Source organism: Patagioenas fasciata, chromosome 6 (genome assembly GCF_037038585.1).
Source record: "Patagioenas fasciata isolate bPatFas1 chromosome 6, bPatFas1.hap1, whole genome shotgun sequence".
Lineage (NCBI taxonomy): Eukaryota > Metazoa > Chordata > Aves > Columbiformes > Columbidae > Patagioenas > Patagioenas fasciata.
The window spans coordinates 26,802,965-26,828,215 of record NC_092525.1 but is presented as its reverse complement, the minus strand read 5'-3'; the positions used below and the strand labels follow the sequence as shown (position 1 = coordinate 26,828,215).

Below are 25,251 nucleotides of genomic sequence, written 5' to 3'. Positions count from 1 at the left end.
AACAAACAAAACAAGCCATGTTCACAGCTTTGTTTTAAAGTATCACAGGCATATTTTTACTAAGGACACAGATTTACTAGCCTGTTTTTTGTAGAATTCTCATCTCCTTTAATTATTTGATAAAGGCTAGTTTTGTCAGGTTGCTTTGCCTTTGTTTAGTTTATTTTTTTTCTTTTCTCTTTTATTTATATTTTTTTTTCTCTCCAGAATTCTTAACCTTTCCATACTTTTGGTGTATTTTTAAATTATTGCAAAAATTCTCCTTCCTTCTCCTGTGGCTAGCAGGAAGCCAGCAGGATACCAATACTGCTTACTCACGGAAACTAAAACCAAAACAATAGGTAAGAAAAATAAAGAAATAGAGAGTGCCTCTTGTTTGTTCTTTTCTGTTACAGTTTAATTTGTTATGTGTTCATTATTCAACAGGCTGGAGCTTAAAGTATTGAAACTTCCCCGGGAGTGTTTCTGCAGAATTTGGCTCCTAGTTATTTCAGTGTCTGCAACTGAAATACAGTCCTGTCTGTGTGCCCATAAAATGGGTAAAAAAGCAATAAGCCAGAAACAGTAGTAGCGTTGCAGCCCAGAGTCCATATTCAAGGTATGAGAGTCTATATGGAGAGGTGGTCTATTAATTAATTTGTTTTTCTTATACCCCTGTAGATGCTGGTGTTTATGGGACTTGCTGGGCAGACACAGGTGATGTCAGGTTGCCTGGACGCGTGTGCATCAATGCCCTCAACATGAGGAGTCTCTCACTCTCCTGTCAAGTCTTTCTTGAGGTGCTTGCGCTATCCTGCACTCCTGCTCCCAAGCAGACCTGCAGTGTGTGCCGGGGGAGCTCTTCCTTTCAAGAGCACTGTCCTGGGCAACTCGTCACCCTGCTCCTGCTGTTAAAAATGACTTTAGTAAAAAAGAAAAGGGGAAAATATGCTTCTATCTTCAGTTCTGTTTCTCCTAGTGATGCTGGTGATATGACTGTGATCAACTTGCCTATTTCCGCTTGGATCAAAATGTAGATCCCTAGGATGTCTATTTGAAACATTTTTTTGATGCAATTTGCTAAATTTTAATGGAACTTGTAACCCATCCTCCCTTCAAAAAACACTGGTTTCAAGTTCTCAGTCTCATATTTTCCTCCAAAGCTTACATATCTTATTTTCTTCCATCTTTATTCTAAGTTTATCAGCACCATGGACATACGATTGGAGACTTGTATCCAGTTCAACATCTTCACTCTAGACTTTGGGATAAATAGACTTCTCCATTTGCCACTGACACGTGTATGAAGAACAGCTCATAACATGATCGAACTCTATTGATTTTTCATAAAAGTTTAATAAGATGATACAGGTCAAAAGCTTTGCAAAATTTGCAATAAATTTCTGTGGTGATCCGAACAAGACTTAGTGGGGAGAGCTGACACCAGAGGAATTTAAATACACGTTGGATTACATGGTGGGTAGCGAAGACTTGAAACTTTTTGGTTAATCATTTTGAACCTTGAATTTCAGATGATGAGATTTACAGCATTGCATGACTCTCCTTGTTTATATTTTGTTTTTCCTTGTGTGCCTAATTTTTACAGGTGTCTTGCACATAACAAGTGCTTTAGTAGGCAGCAGCTCTCAGAAAAATACTTGAATCAGTCCCCTGAAAAAGGAAACATCAGCTTTACATGTAAGTAAATTGTATCATTCTTTTGCCTATTTTCCTCTGAAATAGGTGACTAGCATTGCATGAATCCATTCAAATCAGGTGAGGCCCCAGCTGTGCTACAGTTTTTAACCAAGTCCAGGGCACAACTGTCTAATAAGTTCCCTGAGCTGATTACAGTATGAGTTAGATGGCATTTAAAAATTGGCTTGCCAAAATGCAGAATCAGTGGTAAATCAGTTACAGATGTCCTCTGGGCTTACAATACAGGAAACATTTCTGCAGAAAGCCTCAGTAGCTCCTCCAAGAGTTTGGAGGTTGTCCCCAGGCCCTGTCCCCTCTGCTGTGCCAGTCTGGCCACCGGCGGGGGAAGCCTCGGGCACGCGGTGCTGCACACAGCTGCTGCTGTGCTCGTGGCTGCAGGCCAGAGTTGTGGGCTGAAGACTGGCTGGGTTGGTCTGAGGCATTGACCCTCAGGACAGGAATTTCTTATTAGCAGCAAAACCTTTTCACAGCTTTACTTGTTCCCTGAGATTGCAGACTGCAGAGGAACAGGAAGTGTTTTGTTTGTATGGTGACCGTTCCTACCAAGGAGGGCCTGCGTCCAGGGTGGCACAGCTCCCTTCTGGGGACTGCACAACCCTACCTTGACACCGTGCCATGTAGGAGTAGGTCCTGAGGACCTTCAGTAGCAATAGGGGCTGCGCGTGGGGAGTCTGCCTGTGTGTCTTTATCTCCCTTTTCAGCAGCAGGAGGAAGATTCTTCTTTCCTTCTGTGCTTAGCACTTGCCTCTTCCCAGTGCTTGGCAGGCATGTTGCCTGGTTTTGCTCTCCATACTGAACTCCAGAACTCAGTGCGGCTCTGCCCAGATGGAGGGAGCAGCACAAGGATTCAAAATCCATGTTTTGTCCCTCACCATGCCACTGAAGCACCCTGAGACCGCTTCATTTCCTTTGCCTCTTTTTAGCTTGATTATCTCCTTTGGTAAAAAAAGAAAAAAAAAAAAAAGCCACCCCAGAACATAATCACTCTCACCTTTAAAGACTCTTCTGCTTTTGGTAGGCTTTGACCTAGGAGTGCCTTGAGTTAACGTGAGGATTTTGTGATTCTGTGATTTCACTGAATTGCAGCCTTGCCTGTAGCGTGATAGTGTTTCCATACAGCTTTTCAGGAAGGTGTGTGTGATGTTCCTCCCAGATGCACTAAGAACAGAATTTAGTTCAAGCAAGGTGCTGTCTTTAATCCTCACGTTAGCATTATCAAATGATGTCTTAGACATAGGATACAGCAAAAGTCTTCTTATCATTAATATAGCTAATATTTTTGTCATGTGTACTATGTAGTTGACTTAATGAAAAGGTGTAGAATTTTCTTTCTAATTCAAAATCACAAAACATAGTTTACTGAGAACATTGATAAGTTTTGGCCAACTTCCATACAGGTCTAACACTGAAAAATGAGCTTCGTACTCCCTTGTAGCTGGACAGTGTGAGAGAGGAGAATTCAGTGCATAAATCTAAAACCCTCTGGAAAACATTCTTTATAGCTCCAATAAAGTCCTCTAGCTAGTTCAATGTTTGCTGTTGACACCAAAGACACCTGAATATTCCTTAATGTGCTGAAGTGTCCCAGAGGGTCACCAGTAAGAATTGTGCATTTTCTGGTACGGCACACAGTTTTTAAAGGTTCTTCTCTTATCATCTTCACTGCTGTCCTATGAATGAAAAAGCAGGCAATTCTCCATTTGCTTTATGCACTGCCTCAATGCAACAGCTGTGTCCCAGAGTGGTGCACTCAAACTGTCAACTATGGACCCAAAACTGTGAGAGGATTCTGCAGGAGCTATAAATTCCCCCTTTGCCAGAGGTTATTTCTGGTCTCATCCTTGGTGTGGAAAACTTATTTCTGTGCTTGGGTTAATGTTTAGGTTTTATTTGTAGGTCATCTTTTACTCTAAAAACTAAATTGAAATTGTTCCATTCACCTGTTGAATTTGTGGGTTCTGCATATTGTACAATATATTTTTTTAAGGGGGCAATAATGTTTTGAATTATAGTTTTTCAAATGAAATGGTTATTCTTTCTGTAATCTTTGCTGTCAGTACCTTCTGAAAATCAGTCCAGCAATGGGTTATGTGCTGGTATTTTATAATTAGTATCTTATAATAAAAATGTTTAAATATAATTTTTATTTATCCAGAATGTATTTCAGGCTCTAGATCTTTGGGCAATACCTGTTGCTACTAGGACACTGTAACTTGTCAGTACTTCAGCATCTGATCTGTTCCACATTTCCTCATTCCCTTCACACATGTATGTCTTGATTTTTCCATTAATATTTATTCTGGTAGAGTTTATTTGTGTAAGGAGTAGGGCCTGGAGCTGATTAGCAGGTGACATAAGTCATCACCCTGATATTTTAGCTACGTCAGCAAGCCCAGGTGGCTCACCAAGCAAAAAGCATCTTCTGAGCTGCAGATGGACCCAGGAAAGGGGTATGGAGGACGAGACTCTGTTGCCCACTGGTGGGTGCACAGCACATGTCTGGGCTGCTGCCTCCTGCCTTTGCTCCAACTCTGCTCTCACTTGGAAGGGCAGGGTCCTGTGGGTCACCTAGCACTGCGATGTATGTGAAATGCAGACCAGTAAGCTACTGGACAACATAGTAGTTTATTTTCCATTTCTATTCTGCACATCCAAACTTACTCTGTGGCTAACCCCAAAGTCACTCAGGTTGAATAGGTCTTGTCCCCTTTGCCTCCCCATATCTGTAAAGTGGAGATTCACCTAGGTGAAATATTTTTCAGACCTGCAGGAGAAAGGGACTATATAGAATAGCTTTTTTTTTTTTTTTTTCTCTTCCCAGGACTGTTATATGACCATTGATTTTACACATCAGCAAAGATATTTTTATGAGGCCATTCCTTCCCTTTGAAAATGGGGCATCCATTTCTGTTTTCTTGGCTCTGTTTTCTCATTAATCTCTTACTCTTCTGATGTGTATTGTTTTTTTCTTTCTCTACAAAGACTTGTGATTTTCACAAGTGTCCGAGTAGTATTTATCCCCCCCTACCCAGTAATGCTATGACTACTTAAGTTTTGTGCTTCTGAACAATTCAGTGCTGTGGGAAAAGACAGAATGCTGTGTACCTAACAAACAGAAGAATATTAATGCCTTCAAATGAAGGGAAATAAAAATTGAATCCAGACTTGCATTTGCCAGTAAATTATTATAATGTGTACAAGTATAATTTAATAGAGAGTAACTTAACTGTAGCTTAGTAATTGCATACTTTTTCCTGCATGCAAACAATAGGAAGTGAGGGGTTTTTAGTCAGAGAAAATAGTGTCTCTTACAGGTTACAGTAGACCATTGAAAAATATTAATGTAGGGAATCTTAGAATTAAGAACAGAAAAAACAAGTTACAAAATCAGCTAATTTATGTATAAATGAATTTCTTTATAGGGGTTGAGTGTTTTTGTCTTCAACCAGACTCATCCAAGGGAGGCAAAGTGAACTCCAAGCACTCAGGAAACTCTAAGCACTGCATTTTGTCTGAGGTCTCTGCATTATATCCTTGTCTCCTGCTCGTCTTCCCTGCCCTCCCTGCCTCGTCCCTCTTGCTTTCCCCTTCCCTCCTCAACAATTCTTGTTCCCCTTGCGTTGTCTCAGGTCTGCTCACCTGCCCATGGAGGTGGACGCTAATGCCAGCACACGGCACCAAATTCCACAAGGCAGTCTGAAGGCAGAAACACTTCAGGAACCATCGAGTTGAGGACTGTCAACACTAACAATGTCAGGCTCTTACCATTTTCACAGTGGCTTCGTAGCCCAGCGTAACTTCCACTTCCCTGAGCAAGGATGAAGGACACCCGTAGAGGCTGCAAAAGATCCCAGCACCATCAGCACACTCCACACAGGTGGTGGGAAGGACCAGGGAGAGCTGTCGAGTGGCAGTGACCTGTGCACCAAATGCAGACGCTTCTCAGCAGCAGGCACTGCAGGAGCACAGAGAAGGAGAGCAAAAAGACCCTGGAGTTTATGGGGCAGCGGTGAGGTGCATACATAGAAATAGGCTCTGTCTTCTGCAGTGAAAGTAACCTGTTCCCTCAGACACAACACAGTGTTGAGTAGGTTTGGGGAAAGGTCCCTGAGGGAGAGAGTTTGGCTCAACCCTGGGGATTCTTGTTGGAACTTCAGCCAAGTGCTTTAAAATTAAATGTGTTCTTGTTTTCTCTCTGGGAAGAGCTGTGCCACTGGGAAATGGGCAAACCTTTGAATATGGAGAGCTTGTGTCTAAGCTAACTTTGCTGGTGCCAGAAAAGGAGCCCAGCAAGCGTGGGGCTGAGGAAAAGGAATGCAGCTGAAGGCTTTGTATATGTTGCTATTGTTTTCTGCAATAATTGAAGCACCTGCATAATTGTGTTTGAAGTGCTTTAAGTGAAATTAATGAATAGTTTATGAATAAATAATAGGAGGAAAGATTTACATTGTGACCATAAAAATAATTTTGGATCAAGCTTTTAATATTTCAGCTCTGTAGTCACAAAGGACAACCAAGTGGCTTTCATTAATTTGGATTTCCCTTTTACCATGTAATTTGCACAGTTGGTTGCTTGTCAGGGTGTGGGGCTCTAGTTCATGGAGTGATGGGCACCTTTACTTGTTCAACCCTTGTGCTTCTGTTTTGCCAGCAGTCTTTGAGCCTGGGAGAGAAGAGCTCATGGACTTCTGCTGCACTGCCTCCTGTGACAGCCTTGGTGCCTCTCAAGGTCCGTTAGGAGAAAGATTAAAAAGGCATTTGTTTGTCCCTCAAAATAGAGGCAAGCAAATATCAAAATACCTGAAAGGTCATAAGACCTTATCTGAAAGAAGGAGTTTCAGATAGAATGTTCACGATTACTGATGCTTCTAAGAGCTCCCTGTCCATGCTCTACTTTCTGTTTTTGTTTATGCTGGACGAGTAACCACAACAGAGAATCGTGGGTCTGAAATTTTCCGTTGTTGTTACCTGGGTGTAGTTTTTCTGAAAGATTTTTGAGGAAGGCACTTTATTCTAATTTTCCATCAGTTTGTTTTTATTGGTGAGGATTTTTTTTTTTTAAATTTGTTTTCTGTTTGTTTCCAGGTGATAATTTTGTTTTCTCCCTTCTGTATTTTGCTGCAGGTACTTAATTTTAACTTTTGTACTTTCTCTTCTGTTATGTTCCAGCTTGTTATTCTGGTTTTGACCTTTGCACGTTTGCAAAATACTCTTTCCGAAATACGCATGTATATATAATCTGATTTACTTTGTAGACATACACACTCACTGGTCAGACTGTCTTGGGCGTGCTTTTGGTAATCATGCAAGGAAACATCTATGTATTCTGTGGGGACAGTGGAACGCAATTCTTTTATATCAGAGAAATTAGAGTGATTTATTTGTACAAACATTGCCTGTATTACCAGGTAATTGGTGTTACTGCCTGCAATGACTAAAATCTCATAATATTGTGGCAAGTCATGTGATGAAGATAATCTGTTTAAGTTTTTCTTAAAGGAATTGAAACAGGGTGGAAGACCTTTCATTATAAGACATTTTTTTCCCCCTTGGCTTTCTGCAAATAATCTGTTAGTAATTTAACATATAACTCACTAGTATGGTCTGTGTTGTGAAATGGGTAACTAAAAAGATGAAATTTTCATTTCATTAAGGTTCTCCATAGATTGCCAGATGAGGAGAGAGGCTGCTGGGCAGTGCTGGGTGCATGAGTAATATGATGAGTATGCAGCTCACTGTTTTGGTGGGTTTCTTGGTACGTCACTGCACACATGAGCAGAGTGTTTAAAATTAGGGATTTTTTTTGAAATAATTTCAGTATCTTCCCCAGCAACTCTTTTTGAGGAAGGTTGTCTTTAAGAACCCTTTGTTATTACTGAGTCTCTGCTGGCTATTTTGAGGAAGAGCTGGTTGTGTGGAGGTTTGGTTGTGACTGCAGAGCGGATGATGAGTTCACCTCCCTGGCACTGAGCGCAGGGCAGAAGGCAGGGAGGCATCAACACTCCCCTCTGTGTACCTTGACACAAGCATCCGCACTGATGATTAGGGTGTATTAGGTAGTGGACTGTGAAATAGCTCCTTGGGAATATTGATATTTACCAGTAGATAACTACACCTTTCTGTCCCAAGTCAACACTGTTATTTCTGAGAAATTAAAAACCAAACAACCAACCAAAACCCCCAAACCAAACAACCCAAACTCATATAAGATAGGTAAGTTGAAAAAACTACAAAACTTGAACTCAGAGCTTTCTGGCTGTTGCTGTGTTCTGGAGTAATGCATTGTCCAAGATACCGCACTGCTATGATGTATTAAACTAATATATCAGAAGAGTGTCATAGCTTTGATGATGTATTAATGTAATACATCGTTAAGGTGCCATTGCTCTTATGATGCATAACTCAAAACATTGCCAACGGGTTGGGTTAACACACAAGCATCTGCGTATATGAAGTAGTGTTTCTATAACTAAAACTGCAGTGAAATTTTAAAAAAATCTTGCATGTGCAAGAACAAGTTAGGAAGATCTGAAAACCAGGGGCTTCTAAAGGGACAGCTGAGTGAGGTGTGACTAAAACTGAAGTTGGAGCTATGGGCTTGTAAAATCTGTCTGAGTTTACAGAAAATGTGGGGAGGGGAGGAGAAACTGCCTTTGTTGGAGACAATGGCAAATTTTCATTCCATTTCAAAGAATAACTGATATGTGCTATAATACATGAACAAATTCAGCATTTTTCCAAAATGTCTTGACGTGATTTTTTTTTCCAGAGTACTTTTTGCAATTTGCCTTTCACCTTGCAATTTGCTGTCATATTTTTTGGGAAAATTAGATTGAACAGATTTCATGCAGACATAAAAGCTCTTTTGCCTTGGCTTTCATTTGTTAATTTTTTTTTTTTTTTTTTTGTTGTGCAGGTATGTTAGCCATTTCTGGTTTCAGAAAGCAAAGCAGGATAGGTTCTGCTAAGTGTGACTGTCTTTCAACAAGGTTTGTTTTTACCACATTTCCAGATGTATCCAGTTTCGAACATGCTTTGGAAAAACATTTGGAAGCAAACTGAAAAATCACCCTCACCCAGAACTGGATGAGGGTAACAAAAGGTGTTACAAAACATGTTACAGAATCACAGAATGTTATGGATTGGAAGGGACCTCGAAAGATCATCTAGTCCAATCCCTCTGCCAGAGCAGGAACACCTAGATGAGGCTACACAGGAATGTGTCCAGGTGGATTTTGAATATCTGCAGAGAAGGAGACTCCACAACCTCCCTGGACAGCCTGTTCCAGTGCTCTGTTACCCTTACTGAGAAGTTTCTTCTCAAATTTAAGTGGAACCTTTTGTGTTCCAGTTTATGCCCATTACCCCTTGTCTTACCATTGGTTGTCACCAAGAAGAGCCTGGCTCCATCCTCGTGACACCCATCCTTTACATATTTATAAACATTAATTAGGTCACCCCTCAGTCTCCTCTTCTCCAAGCTAAAGAGACCCAGCTCCCTCAGCCTTTCCTCATAAGGGAGATGCTCCACTCCCTTGATCATCTTGGCTGCCCTGCACTAGACTCTCTCCAGCAGCTCCCTGTCCTTCTTGAACTGAGGGGCCCAGAACTGGACACAATATTCCAGATGGGGTCTCACCAGGGCAGAGTAGAGGGGAAGGAGAACCTCTCTCGACCTACTAAGCACCCCCCTTCTAATACACCCCGGGGATGCCATTGGCCTTCCTGGCCACAAGGGCACAGTGCTGGCTCATGGTCATCCTGCTGTGCACCAGGACCCCCAGGTCCCTTTCCCCTACAGTGCTCTCTAATGGGTCATTCCCCAACTTATACTGGAACGTTAAATACTAATAATGATAAATACTGATGACAATGCTGTTAATTACTCATCTCCTTGTTTTCTATTAATAACAAAAAGGCTTTAGGTGTTAAGTATGAGTTTATGAGCTTTCTATTTCTTGCCGTCTTTAAATGCACTGTAATGTAGTGGATGTTATGGATGTTGTTGACTGCATGTATGTTCTTGAATGGACTGTATTATTTATTGCCTGGCTTTGTTGAAAATCCAACTCAGAAATGCTTTTGTCTTGCAATGGTACATATTTGCTAAATTTAAATATTGGTGTTTAATCTAGTTAGACTTTTTTGCCATTGATAGATCTGGGTGTAAGGTTTCCCGATTATTAGATTATTAATTCTTTTTTTTTTTTTTCCTCTGCCATGTTCAGAAACAGAAGAATGAAGAGGCAGATGTAAGATGCCGTTCTTTGCTGAATCCATTGGGAGGAAAGTTCAGGAACATTTCCAGGTATTGAAAAACAACTTTTCAAGTATAATTTGCTCTTTTGCTCTTTATGATAAGAGGCATAAAGCATCCAGTGTAAAAAGTTGCATTTCTCAGGTTCCAACCCAAGCAATATTTGTGTAACTTTACCCACTTTTTTACATCACGGTATCTTGACCACTAGATGGCATTGACATTGTTAGAAGTGGGGAGGAAATGGAGGGTGCTCAAACCTCCCCTCAATGGCCCCCATCTTCCTCCCTGCCATTTGGAAAGCACAAACAGATGACAAAATCCTCAAATACCCAGAGTTAAGACCATATCAAGTATTGGATTTTCAGGAGGTCTTCACTAATTAGTGCACAGTGACTGCAGAAATGCTGACCCAGCCTACCTGACAGATTCTTATTACTGGACAGTTTTCAATTGACTGCGCAAAGTCCAACAGCCGAGATGGCACCTGCAGCAACCCTCAAACAGAATCCATGGAAGACGCTGGTACGTGGACTTGGCAGCTACTATGTTATGATGTTATCATGCATTCACAATGCTTAGCAGACTTGGTGTCTTGGTGGTTTTGTGGGTTTTTTTGTTTGGGTTTTTTTTGTGTTTGTGGTTTGTTTGTTTGTTTGATTTGGGGGTGGGGTGGTATTCTGATAATCTCTGTAATAGTTATTGCCAGTCCTCATCCTGTCACCACTCTTGCTTATAATTACTGGAAATTGATGTTAGTGGGTATTCCAGGCATCTCTCATAATAAGCAGCAGTTATAGTTTGCATTATCAACCAAGGATGTTAAAACAGATCTGTGTATAATATATAGGTTTAGATGCTTTTCAGGCCCACACAACAGTGTTTCGCAGCATGAAAGCTGATATTAGAAAGTCGTATTGCTGACCTTTAATAGTGCTGGTATGACCTTGATTTAGTGTAACATTTTAACCTTACTTATGAAAGCCTAGATGGAGAACTTGAAGAAAATCTAGGGAAGCTGGTTGTGAGAAGTAGTACCTCTAGAAAAAATATGAACGAAGTTGTATTTAAGATCTACTTTTAATATTTTTCATCTGTGACTCTCTTGATATTTCTGACATTGGGATTCCAGTGATGTGCTCCAGCCTCAGGAATAGGACTGGGCTCTGGCCAGCACATGGACCTCACGCCCTTCTCCCTTGGGCAGAAAGGGAATTTATCTGTAGGTTTCCTAGTAGCAGAGACACAGGCTTGTTTGTATTTAGTTTGGGAAACTATAGGTGTTTTCTGCTAAGCTGTGCAATGCTGGAGGAACGTTTCATTGGGTGAAAGTCCTAGGAAAGGTTTTTGCTGCTAAGTTTGTCACACTGTTACTGGTACAGAAGTGAGATCAAAAATACAAGCAAACCTCAAACCTTTTCCAACATCATCTTCACTCATGGTGGCTTCTGTGTCTGGTGATGGCTTTTGAAAGCATTTCAAGTAGTGTAGCAGCAATAGCTGTGATAGGTCACTGGCAATTCAACAGTTTAGCATATTTTGTGACAAGAAACAGTTCCTAGAGTTAGCAGATGTTGCCTTGCTAGTCTCTGCATGCCCTAGAGGGTCTACTGCTGCATGTCTCGTTCCTGCTTCAGAGCTTGATGTTGACTGATATCAAGCAACTGCTTCTGGGACTGAGACAGCAGCCTGTATGATGTGAGAACTTGGCGTCCTCTCAGTGGTGCCCTAGACCTTCTTTAAATGTCCCTTCTGATCCAGAAAGCTTGCTTTGACTGATTGATCCTGTTTCTTTCAGGGTGGCTGTATACAAAAGGGCTGTGAAAGCCATTTGTGATTGGTGATACAGCAGGATGAGACCAGTAGTAGAACCTCAATCCCCTTCTTCCAGAAATGTGCTGATTAAAGATCCTAGGTGGGTTTCCCCCTTTTAATTTGCATTATTTGTGGAATTTAGATATCATAAGTAGCAAATGAATTGTTTAAGAAACAATGCTTGTGTTCCTCGAAGATAACAGTGTAATCTATGCAAGGAGCTGTAGTCTCTGACTGGAGAGTCATTTATAACCTGCTATTAGAGGCAATAATTTTAATGACAGTTTAGTGACATGACACCAAACTTCAGGCAGATGGGTGAATGGATTCTCAGAAAACTGTGGGTTTTGTTTGGTGATTATTATATTTTTTTTTCTGATTAAAACTGAGGCAGAAGGTGGCATAAGAATGAAAGTAGCAGAACCTGAAAATCTGAGAGGTAACAAAGCAACTGAATTGTTTCATATGGATAGTAGCAGAGAAGTGCGAGAGTAGTGCCATCTCTTGCTTGCTATTATTTTATGAAACATTAAACTTTTTTCAAACGCCTGTTGTGGTAGCAGGTAGGTACTCAGCCAGGTCAGGGCTTTGTCATGCTAGTGATAAACATACAGCTTCCTGCAAAATGGATGAAATTTTGATAGTTTTTTATAATGATAAACAAACGATAGTTTTTTCTTAAAGGAAAGATGATAGAAAAAAACTCTTGGAAATGGTTTGACATTACATGTTGCTGCTTCACCCATAATGTACTATGAGCTGCATCATCCAGAACTGGAGTGCGAGTGTACTTGTTCTTACTGTTTGACGTTGACTATTTTGAAGAAAAAAAGGAAAGAGCTGTAAGAACTATGTTGTGATTTTTACCCTTTACTAAATTATATGCTACCAATAGCAGGTCAATCCAGTCCTTACTTGTGTATTTGAAAATGTCAATTGTCCCTCTGAAACTGAGATTCCTCTCTGAAGAAGCCATGGATGTGAAGCAGGTGGGGACCCTCCCTGGGAGTTCTATAGTTTGCTCTGTCACTCACAGCTCAGATCATCGGGAAACCCCTGATAATGTCAAACAAAAAAGGTGGCTCAGTCTTATCTGTAGTTGAACTAGGAGATCCAATGCAGAATTTTCTTAGGGATATATTTCCAGATTAGTCTCCTTTCTCCGAGGAAAGTTGTGTTCCAGGACCCTGTATCTTCTCCTATGGCTGGATTTACTTACTATATTGTCAACACATTTGCTTTAATATTGCAAAACAATCCATCGCCTTTCACTCTGGTTTCCCAGCTTCACATTTCTAAAGAGCCAGCTGAAATGTTTCCTGTGTGGTTTTCAAGAGAGAAGGTCGGCCAGGTTGAAGAGGCTGATGGCCTCTCTGACTTACTTGGATATACTGGCAGTAGTGAAATAGCTAGGCACCAGCTGCACTGGGCTTGCTCATTGGCCAGTTATTACCAAATTCTAAGCATGAAAATCAAACCAAAGTGATGATGTTTTCCACTGAGTTAGACCTGAGCTAGGTTTGAGGGTTTGTGGTGCAGATAGGTGATGAGTGAATAGGACAAAGGTTATGGGAAGAGAGAGATCCACAAACTTCTGTTAACTTTATAGGGGATATTGTCTCACTTTTGGAAATAAATTGTGTAACTGGTATGTTTCAATGTATTTGTTTGGCTCCACTTCAACATTGCAGTGGATTTGGAGAGTGAATTTGTAACAGTTAGTGAAACTCTCAGCACTTTCATTATAATAATACAATGTGGTCACCCAGCAAGTTTTATAAGTTAAATTGGTTGATGTCAGTGCTAGTTGTACATATCAATGATCTCAGTATTGTTGCAGCTTTGTTAGTGGCAGTGTGTGGTCTTTCTGAAAATATATTAAGTTACTATGTGTATTACTAGAAACTGCCATGTATTCCTCTTTAAAAAGAGAGGCTGGTCTCAGAAATCAAAAGAGCTCATTTTTTTATCTATTAGCTTCACAAGGAGTTCCTTATAACTATAACCACTGACCCAATGAGCCAAGTGCCTCCATCAAATGTTTCGCTTAATGATGTATTTTATTACAGTTCAGCGACCCAATACACTGAGTATCCGCATGGTGAGCTAAGTGCCTCCGAAAGCTCAGCAGTAAAACTTTCTGAACATCAAGTGCTGTGAAAACGTTCTCCCATGACACAAGTAGGCTTTTTTTTTTTAGTGTAGCTTAGAAGAAATTACACAGTAGCAAAACAAAACAGGATCATCAGTGACCACAAACCTACATGTAATAATCAAAGATCAGTGTGCTCAAGAGAGACATTTTACAGTGTGTTGATATCACCAAGCACATCTCTGTGCTCAGATCCTCAGCAGCACATATAGAATGAGACCCATTCCTAAACTAAGTTCTATATTTGCAGGTGATCATTCTCCTAAGTACAGTTCTAGCTGGGATGCCATTTTTTTTTTCTTTTTAATAACTCCATGCAGTCTTTCTCCCTCCTAGCTCTTGCAGAAAAGTGCTCTCTTGACTTTATTAGCTGGTGGAGTTTACAGTGCATTAGAGTGATCAGAAACCAAATAAACCATGTTAGGTGAATGTGCTATAGAAATAAACTGCTGTATAACAAAGTGAATTGACTACCCTGAGTCATTTTCAGCTACTCTCTTTGCTCTATTTGGAATGAATTACTTTGTTTGCATTTCTCTTGTGGCTTTGTGTGGCTTCTCATAAAGCCTTGCCTTTTAATTTTTCCATTCTAACTTATCTGTATAATAGATCTGGTAACTACCTTTTAATAGCTCAGCCTGTAAAAGGAGGGAGATTTCCATCAGCAATGTCTTGCTGGTTGTACCCATCATACATGTGCTATATAAGTGCTGCTCATCAACCAGTCTGGGCTGGGCACAGAGATCCTTTTTAATTTCTGAGGTATGTGGTACCTACGGGAATGAGGCATGACAAAGGTCTAAACCTCAATATTTTATTTCTGTGAAAGTTCAGATCCTTAAGATCAGCTTCATAATGCAAGCTCGGCTTCTTGGAAAAAGCCTCACTTAGTTTTATGTTAATAAAAGATGTGTATTTGGCTTTGTGTCAGAAACAAGAATTCAGAGAGTTTGAAAAAGCTTTGAAGACTGTTACAGCCATAATTGGTGTGTTTTGTCTTGAGTGGAGAATTTGAAAGGTTTATTTCAAGAAAATACACTCTTAAGGGCAGGAACTGTTACTCATCTGTGTTTGGAAAGCAACACCAACACAATCTGGATAACAATAATACTACAGAAGGCTGAAAGAACAATTAAAGCGTGGAAATAATGACCTAAGGGAGGAACACTTAACTTAGCACGCCGACGACTGCACATCATGTGTTTGGGGAAATGAGAGAGGGGAGAGAGACCGAGAGGGTTGTTAGACCAATACTCTCAGAAAAAATATGCTGAAATCTCTGCTTACATTTGATTGAAATTATATAAAATATCTTGAAGAAAAGTCCTTTGAAACGAAAAGAGGGAATTTGTCTTCATTTGTGTTTCTTCCCAGGAGAGCTTGCCTCATTCTTTGGTTCTTTCTCTTTCCTTCTTTAGTACCTTGGGATGAGGGAGTCTGTCAATAAAATACCCTCCCCAAAGCCAGACTCTATTTGCGAGCGCCCGGAGATGTGCACACAAGCTGCCTGGCAAATCCCATCGGAAGGCTGTCCACCAGAGGAGGCCGGGTGCTCTCCGGGCAGCCCGTCTCCCTGCGGGGTGGAGGCACCAGGAACGCCTCACATCCTGATGGCGCTCATCAACTATTTCTCATGTTTCTTACGGGTTTTAAATGTTATTGTGACAATTAATCCTGTTGCTGGAACAGTGCGGGATGTAGGAGGGTCTTGGCTGTGTGTTACAGGTGGGGAGACAGAGGCAGCACATCCTGGGGATTTTCCAGGATCACAGGGGAGTTTGTTACTTGAAGGGAATTAGGGATTCCTGGGTTATCTGCTCTGGGTCTCCAAGGAGGCATCTCTTATACAGGCTGCACTACAGACCTGAGCCTCAAATATCCCATGACTAGCAGACCTATTGAAATAGAACAGATGATTTTTTAAATTTCTTTTTTTAAAAGAAAATATGGGATGAGACTTCATGCTCTTTCATCTGTCTTCTGGAACACATCAAGTATGTCTGTACGTAAACTTTTTTCGAAAATAATTCTTTAAACTACAAACAAATTATCATTTTATTCCTGACTACATTAGTTTGTATTGTCTTACTTACGGCTTTCATGAGAAAGCCTTAAAATAAAGCAGAACAACTACAAAGTAACTACCAGGAAGAAAACAGGCTTTTTCTAGTGTCCTTGGCCTCGATTTTATCATTCTGAAGTGATCACTTCCTTTCTGGACCTTTTTTCTTGTTTTGTGTATATTAGTTCTGTGTGTAGTTGTTCACATGAAATCAACCTCCAAACAGTGCCAAAATGTGAATTTAACAAGTCGGGTGAGAGGTAAATTGGGGTGAAGCTTGTAGCATCAGTACAGTGATCCTTTAATAAATCAATTATAGTCTAAATATTTGAAAATATCTGTTACTAAAATTCTACTATTTTCTTTGCAATTCCCACACTGAATAAATGAACGATGATTCTGCATTATTAGTTACTTTCAAGTGTATAAATGGGGGAACACAATTCTAGAGCAGCAGATAATTTCACCCAATCCACCTCCTCTATCTGTTCCCAGGCTGGCAGGCCCTGACACCAGTGTCCTGCACCATCACTCACGGAGCAGCTGGGCTTTGCAACACTCGCCTGCAGCATCTCCACCAGAGCCCCTGTTGTCTGCTTGGAGTCATTGCTCCATCCTGAACAAAATGTTACGGAGACACTGTAGTTGCTTCTCCGCCAGACTTCTCCAGGACCTTGACACACCAGGTGAGGTACCGGCCAGTTTTCCTGACAAGGAAAGATGTCTTAAATCTGTCACCTTAGAAAGTGCAGTGGGTTTTCTTCTTAGTTTTTCTTTTTTCCTTGCAGGATGCCCAAGGGGTAAACTTTAGTCAAAGTTTGATATATAAAACCCAAAAATCAACAAAAAATCAAAACCATGCAGACAAAAAAAAAACCCAACAAAAAACAACATAGGGGAAGGAAAAAAAAAAAAAGAAAATTTTTGTTCCCTTTACTTTTTTCTAGCAAGTGTTGTTTTCCTGGTTATGTTGAAAATTTGTAAGTGTGTTGTTGGAGTAAAAAAGTCTGTCTTAAAATAATTTAATCCTAACCCTGATGCCACTCCTCTGTTTAGATTCTACTGTTAATATTTACGCGCTGTTCTTGAACTAAAATTCTTAGATGTTTCCTATTTTCCTCCTGAAAACAATGTTTGGTAGGAATTGTTGATTAGTTGGGTCTGTATAGCTGACCATTGTAAGCCAAGACATAGGGAGCTCACTGGTGACCTTGTCTTGCTTTTGGCTGGGGTTTCTTCAGCCTGGTCTGACCAGGCCCAGTGTCGCTTTCCTGTTTTGACATTTGTGATCACTTTGCTGCTTTGAAACATTCAGACAATATTGTGATGCACTGGGTAAAATTGAATTGTGAGTTTCGTTTGTGATACGAAGAAAGTAAAATGGAAGCAGAAATATGCAGCCTGAATTGGGGTGTGGGAATCTGAGTGGTACAAAAGGAATGGAAAGCCAGCAAGAAGCTCTTGGGAAGAGTGAGAGCTGTCGCTGGGAGGATCAGTGATGTGAACAGAGAGGGAGGTTCACGTAAAGAAAGAAACAGAAATCCTGAGGTGCACCCCAGGCCCACCTTCTCTAGGCCAGTGCCTCTCTCAGCTTCAGTGTCTGAGTTCTGTATCCAAAGACATATGCAGGACTTGGGGGGAGGCTGAACTGCAAATCCAAGCTTTGTGGGACTCATAGGAAGGTCTTCTATAGGAAAAGCAGGACACTGCTGCAGAACATTTCAAATGAATTTGCAAAGTGAAAAAACAATTTTACGGAGTTTGTGAGTTACTATAGTGTTGGATTTTAAATAAAACCATACTCCAATAATAAGCTCCCATTTTCACAGCATGAGTTGAATGAATTGATTAAGCATATTCAATCAATTATTCCATGCTGTACTTTTTATCTGGAATTATAAACATTGTAAAATAAAACTATGTTTCTTAATTGAAATTAAAACCAATATCACTTACTGTGGCAGGTCCCTAAAATACATAAATTATAATTTATTCAGGCCTTGTTAATACTTCAAAGCAATGATAATAATCTGGCATATTTTATTTAGTTTTTTCCTTTAGATTAAAAGCTAATCAAGATTAAATATTTATGAAAGATAAATATCCTTATGTCTCTTCCACGTCCATGTGCTTCCTTTTTATTATATTTTCTTTTGGAGCTATTCCTCCCGTTATCTGTTTTGCTTTCTACTGTGGTTTATGGACTGATCATAATAGACATTTACAGTGCTCCGTATTTCTTGCTGTGGAATTAAAACACAGGCAGTCCTACAGACCTCCTCTTAACATACAGCTGTAACGTGCTGCTTTGCTGTAGGAAGCGGAGCACTCAGAACAACTTCTTTTAATATACCTGTAGGTTGAGATCAAAGTGTAATGAGTAGGACAAATACAGCGAGGTGATGCAAGATAGAAATGGCACAGTATTGATGAGAAAGGCCTGTGTCACTTGTCTGGTTTTCTGCACCAACACTCTGTGCTTACATGAGTAAAAGGACACCCCAGTGAAACAGCAATCAAACCATGTAGATGACTGAAGCTCAGTGTGCCTAAGGAGCGGTGCCTTGTGAAATCTTTGGTATAAGAAGTGCTGACGTTTGGATGTGCGTTAGGAATTCCCATAGGTGGCACACGGTGTGTGTGTGCATGTCTGTAGGCATGCCAGCAGCTACTGCATGGCTGTCAGCAGTTTCTGTTGTACAAACAGCGACTTGTTTGGGGTCCTTCCCTCAAACACACTCTATTCCCTCTGGTACAGTGTCCCTGCTTTACTATCTAATTGCAACTGACAGCCTGGATTGGTAGTATCCAGCCAACATTCAGCAGCAGCAGTTGCAGAGTGATTGATGTGAATGCCACGCAGGGAGGCTCTTGCTCTGTGGAGGTTTTGGTTTGCAGCAGCACGATAAACAATTGTTGTTACTGGAAGCATCCTAACATCCTGCATCTCAAACAGAGTAATTTCCCCTTTTTGCAGGGAATTCACTGATCCTGAAACGTAGGAAGAGCAACATGTGAGTAAACAAAGTTGTGACTCCAACACTAGATTTTTCTGTTGTTCATTTCACCCGATGTCTTATTATGAACTAATGTTAAACCTGCAGTTCTTACCAAGGCAGGACACTGGTGGCATGAGCAGGTCGCTGCAGCTGAGCCACCATTAACAGAGACAGCATCAGGAGTCTGCATTCCACCAACATCTTGCTTTACCTTGCATCTGAACTATCCATTTGAGTGTGCGTAGGATGTAGGTAGTAGAAACTGCCACAAACCTGATAGTTAATCTAGGACTAAAGGACATTACACTGAATAGGAAGGAACAGTCAGGACCTTCTTGGGGCAATGGTGAAAACTCACCTAGTCTTACAAGCCCAAGCTTGCATGCCAGACTTCAAGACTGTCAATAAATTGGGTTTTGTTCTGCAGAGGAGCAAAAATAAGGGGTTTGGAAAGCGTGCTTGCTGAAAGGAAGCTTTGTCTTGTCCCACTGATGTGTGCTGCATCTATCAAGTAGCTTCTGGTGTTGCTCTCCTTTGCTTAGGTCCAATAATGTCAGGGTAGGCATGTCTGTGCACTATCTTCTGCCTTTATCTTTTAGCAAAGGTTTTTCATATCATTGGCTAGAAAATGAATCTTTTCTCTACAGGCTTACATGCAACTGAAATTGCTGGACTGGCCCAGAAGTATTTGGGCTCATGCCAGTGTCACAGGGTTACCTAGCTCTAGGATCTGATGCCACTAAAAATGTATCTGTAATTTTCTTGACTTGTCATTAATTTAGTGCTTTTCGTCTACCATTCCAAATTCAACAGTACAGCAAAAGCACCCATATAGAATTTCCCTGGAAAACAATAGCAACTGTAATGGAGATGGTAGAAATATTCTTGGAATTTTATGATGTGTCTAGACTACAGGCTTCACATTAGGGGTTAATAAAAAGTGTTATTCAGTATTCCAGGAAATTGTCAAGATCACTAAGTGTTGTACTGACTTGACCTATGTTACATTGAACTCACTCTTTCCGTGTTTCCAATAAAAACATACAGTAGATTGTTCCATAACCAGTGTCAAACTCAGTTAAAAATAAATCCCTTCATAATTTAAATGTGTAGTGTATAACCTAAATATATTACCCAAAAATATATATCTCATAAAGAAAACTATCTAAAATATATCAACCCTGAAATCTCCCCTGGGTCTTATGCACAACCATGGTTTTCATTTATGATTCCTTAAAGTTAAAATAATCTGTCCTCACTTGTAAGCCACCTAATCCTACTTGTTTTACCCTGTTTTTATTGCAACACTGAACCAGCTTTGTTTCATTCAAGTGCAGGATTTGTAAATAACTAATTATAGCCCTGTTTTTTCCTCTTGAAGCATTAACATTTGGCACCTCAGAGAACAGCCTCTTTTCCACTGCCAGACGGCGCAGGGAGGCGGTGGACTTGGTCTCAAAGCAGGAGGGTGCTGGTGACAAGCTCTCTTGGACCACTTCACCTCCTGCTCTCACCGTGGCAGTCAGAGGAGCCAGAGGGCAACTTTAGGAAAATATTTTTCTCTGGTAGCAGTAACATCTGCCTTCTTGGCAGCCTCCACTGGCAGTTGTCTTGGAAGCTGTGCGTTTGCCCCTGGCCCTGCCACATATTTACATTGCTGAGAGGTTATCCTGAGCTCTGCTGGATCCTGTTACCTGATTTGCTTTTGTTCTGTCATTTTCCCCCTCTAATGCTTTGGCTGCTTAACTCTTTGTGGGTAACATGTAAAGCAAAAATTCAGTGTGCAGTATAAGATGAAACACATTGATTTGTAAGTATTAACTGGCAAATTCCTTTTTGATTAGAGATCCAGCTTTTCTGAACTGTTTAACTGTATCCATTTTGCTCCAGCCTAGGCAATTTCACCATTGCTGCCTGAGCTTTTGACATTGCCACTCTCCATGTTTGTGTCCTAAGCTCTGCATCACATTCTCTTTGGGGCTCTTATTTTTCTTGCGTTTTACTCTCTTCTTGTGAATAACTGATTTCTGACTGGTGCTTCATTTCAGTGGAATGATGTTATCATAAAGACAATTATAAAGTAATCAGCACAGGCATATCAATATTTATTGAAATAGTGAAAAAAAAATTCCATTGGTGATGAGAAACTCCTGGCAAGGACTGACATGACAATATGTATTTCACCGATACAGTAAGAGAACTTCAACTCCAACAAGTAACTCACTGCACATTCTAAGAGTTGCATGGATTTAAATCCAAGGCAGCTGCAGAACACCTGTAATACAAATAGTCAGACTTTACAGATTGTCTGTTTACAAACATAGAACATCTATAATAAACCAGCCAAAGCCAAACCCTTTGAATTTTAATCTGCTTTTACTAATATGTCCTGTGATCAATAAGGCAGTCAGAAGTAAATGTCTGGTTACCAAGATGTTAACAATTAACATGATGGGAGTTTTTTAGTGATTTTTTTTTTTTTTTTCCTGTGTACTTTGGGCAGTCTGGTGGGATTCTTGGAACCACAGATGTGGGCAAATATATGTTAGTTTATCTGAAATTGTTTCCATGAAACTGTATGAAAAAGTCTTATTTTCTTCTATGACCTTATTTTAATGCTTTTGTCCTGTATTTATGTAATAGTGCTGTGAATACAGTTAGCAACATTTTAAAAACTTTGAATATTCGATGAGATTCACTGAAGCATTTCATCCGGGGGCGGGAAAAGAAATTCAGAACGTAAACACTTGAAATGTGCTTTGTTTTCCGTTTAAGAAGGAAGGAATGACCATACTTGTCTTTTACACATGATATATGTATTTCACAGCCACTGTCTGTTGCCACCCGCATCTTCCTTTCTGTCAATTTAGATTGCTTGAGGAAGAACGCTATCATTTAAATAACGCTTGTGTGTCTGCTGTGTGGGATGACTACGGGAGCTGTGCTTGCTTTGCTTTTGGTCCGTACGACAGTACGTGTGTTCTGTGATATAGGACGGGCATCTAGGAGATGCAGACATGAGGCTTTGCTGTGTTTGTACCCTATGCATGGAGAGAATATTAGAGCTGATTAATACAGGTGATTAAAATAGCGTGCTGTGTACTAATGCAGGATGTAATAACTGATGTCTTTGGTATACAACGTACGAATGGTTGGAAAAAAATATGAGAAATGCACCTTTTCAAGTTCACATGAAACAGAAAAAGCTATAACTCAAATAATTTACAATAGATTTAAATAAACTACATTTAGGATTATGAAGATTTACAGACATTTAATCAAGTGAATGATTTTAATTTGTAAAGACCCTTGTGTGTCCCTGAACTATGTTCCACTAACTTGAAGACATGCTACAGTAAACACATATATTTGGCTTCTTCATTCTGGCTATATCTTATATAAAGATGAAACCGAAGAACAATAAATTAGCATCATAATTGTCTACAGTGGAAACTATCATATACAATATAAATAAACTATTCAAAAGCCAGCAATCTTCATGAAAAAAATTAAAGGATTAGGATTTTATACAGTTTCTACAAGTGATTGTGCAGCCAATAATCTCAAAAATTAAAGTCAGAATGAAATACCTCTATTGATTTTAGTGTCTCACGACGTACAGTAATTAAGTACTGGTAAAATAATTACCAATTTAAAAGAAATAATAAGGAAAGCACTGCTCTGCAATTTTATCACAGTTTTTTTCCCCACAGGACCTAAAGAATGTAAACACTATGTTTTTGTTAATGTTAGAGATTAATACTTTATTTTAAGCGTATGTTGATCCACACCTGCACAGTTACCTTTAAGGATAATGAAATAAGGCAAGACTTATAATGATGGCACTACATGTTAATACTGATACCTTCATTTGGACAGAGAGAGAATTGTTTGTTCTCCTCTAATATTTGTTCTGCAGCAGACTTTGGCCTACGTAGACATAGCAGTATCACTCTTCTTTCTTTGCATAAAATATGTGTATTACCTAACTTGAAAAAGTTTCATCAGCTGTTGGATGTCTGAGTTGTAATTTAGTTTCTTAATTACTGTCAATTTAAAAAATAATTTCTTAATAATCCCCATGGCATCATCAGCTCATACAATTCATTTGTCTGTTCTTGCATCACTAAGTGCATTTTTAAAATTTAAGTTTTAGTTTTATTTTTTTAACATTAGTATTAGCTGTCCTAGAAAAATTTCTGTGTGTGTCAAAGAAGCTGTTTGCCATGATATCTAAAATATCTCCATTTCCTTTGTTTGGAAATGGCCACGAATATATAGCAAAGCCATATTTTAGCCACTGCACTAGTTAAGTAGATAGATGAATTGGCTAATTTGTTTTGGAATATTGATCTTTGCTATTTAATAAGCATCTGATAGCAGTAGTAGAAGAGCGATACTGCCTGATAGAGCAACATGAACACGTGACAAAACAAACTTCAGAACACGGTAAGGATGCCAAGCGAACGGGATAACAGACTCTTCGTATTAGCGACTTGCAGGCCTGAGAGGCTGACAGGCAATGCCAGCCTCCGGGGGTGCGATGGCCGCGCTGCATGGCACGGGGCTCACGCTGGCTCTCTCTCACAGGTTGTTGCGTGGATGCCACATCATTTATCACAGAAATGTTGGGTCCTTGGAAAGATGACAGAAGATGTTATAGACGCAGTTTTGCATCTATTATAACTGTTTAGAAGTCCTGCTATACAGTGAAGGAATTTAGTGCACTCAAATTCCCCACTATCTTAGCTTGATAATACAGATCAGGTTTGTTTTTTTTTTTTTTTTTCCTCTTATGTTTCTTCATAATGGCAATCAGCAGAGTTAAATATACAAGTATCATTCTGTCCTTTTTCATGTTGACGTTGGTGATAGTATCCACTTGGTAAGTTCACTCCAGTATAAAGTCCTATATAGATTCCTTTGGGGATGTGTAGCATATGATTCACAGTTTGCAATACAAATACCCTGATACATCACTTATTTACTATTAGTATTTGATTATTATACCATTTTGCAAAGTCTTAAAACCACATTTTAATTAGTGTTGCTTGGAGCAGTTCAGAATATTTTTTTTTTTCCTTGAAAGCAGAATCTCTAATGGTGAGTATAATTTATGCTCTCTTTGCATGCAGCATTTCAATGAGAAGGTTATTACACGGCACATCCCCGTTCAGGTGTTTGTAGTAGAGGTATTCTTCGGCCTGCATACTGATGGCCCGGATTTCTGGTAGCCGCAGGAGAAGCTGCCCAAATTTGTCTGTTTGCTGTGGGTAATTACACATTGTGTAGTCCAGCAGAGCAGCATTCACTTGTTCCTGAACACCTTCCACAAGCTGGAAGTTCTCAAGATTTTTGACATCTGAATGATAATAATAAAAAAAAAAAAAAACAGTTCAGTTAATTCCTGTTTATGAAGGCAGTGTTTCACTAAATGGATGTTGTTTTTTTTTTCCTCCTGACAAAAGCATACTTTACAAGCTGCTGAATATTCAGTGAACCCTTTTGCTAACTTTCCTGGGAAAATGATCACAAAAGAACTTTAGCGGAGTGTCTTGTTGAAATTCTGCATATACCTCAAATCAATTAGACACCAATGGAGTCTGAGCAAGGTCAGCTCTTTTCATAGCTTACAAAAAGAAAGGTTGAGGATTCCTAAAGTAGAAGACCATAATATATTGCTAGCAAATGAGTCCCAAGAGGAAGCCCTATCTTTAACCTAGTATGTTACACAATTCATATAATTCTGTATTAATTTTTCTGACCCAAGGTGAAATCTGTGTCCAGGGTATGATGTAGTTAATTCTAATAAAAAGTGACAGGGTTCTTGTTTCTGTTTGACATTTTCTAAATGATTCTGAAAGCCTTTGACTTGTCTAGCCTATGTTAATGAACCATCTGGTACACTCCAGTGACTGCCAAAATAATCTTCCCTACTAGAAACACTCTAAAATATATATTTCACTGACTAATGATCTTTATAAAATGAAATCATTGTCCTTTGGGTGGAATACCAGATAAGAATGGTGCCCTCTAACCTGAATATGGTTTCTGAAATCCAATACAAATTTTCTTTCTTCCTTTTTGTATTGGACAACAGGGGCATTTACATGAGTGAGGCAGGTACAGTTTGTTCTCTCTGCCTCTGATTATCTTCTGTTCCTATACAGCAAGTTAAAGCTCTGGAAATGCTGGTCAGAGATAAATGCCAGTAAATTACCTCCTCGTTATTTGCTTCCCCATGTAAAATTTACTCTGATGGCATTGT

General features: G+C 39.8%; 1 protein-coding gene and 1 long non-coding RNA gene across 4 annotated transcripts in view; one reads left to right on the top strand and one right to left on the bottom strand.

The window, feature by feature from the left end:
- The first annotated feature begins 8,734 nt into the window (after positions 1–8,734).
- Positions 8,735–16,664, top strand: LOC139828219 (uncharacterized). The gene is made up of 4 exons (XR_011739594.1): positions 8,735–8,926; positions 9,927–10,006; positions 11,754–11,870; positions 16,480–16,664. It is a non-coding gene; the product is annotated as an uncharacterized lncRNA (long non-coding RNA).
- A 4,392-nt stretch (positions 16,665–21,056) lies between these two features.
- The window catches only part of NR5A2 (nuclear receptor subfamily 5 group A member 2), a 93,922-nt gene continuing 89,727 nt past the window's right edge, over positions 21,057–25,251 (bottom strand). For all 3 annotated transcript variants that reach the window (XM_065842605.2, XM_071810323.1, XM_065842607.2), the window contains exon 8: positions 21,057–24,345. In XM_065842605.2, the coding sequence (XP_065698677.1) occupies positions 24,098–24,345 (248 nt within the window). In that variant the 3' untranslated portion in view covers positions 21,057–24,097. The remainder of the gene's footprint in view (positions 24,346–25,251) is intronic.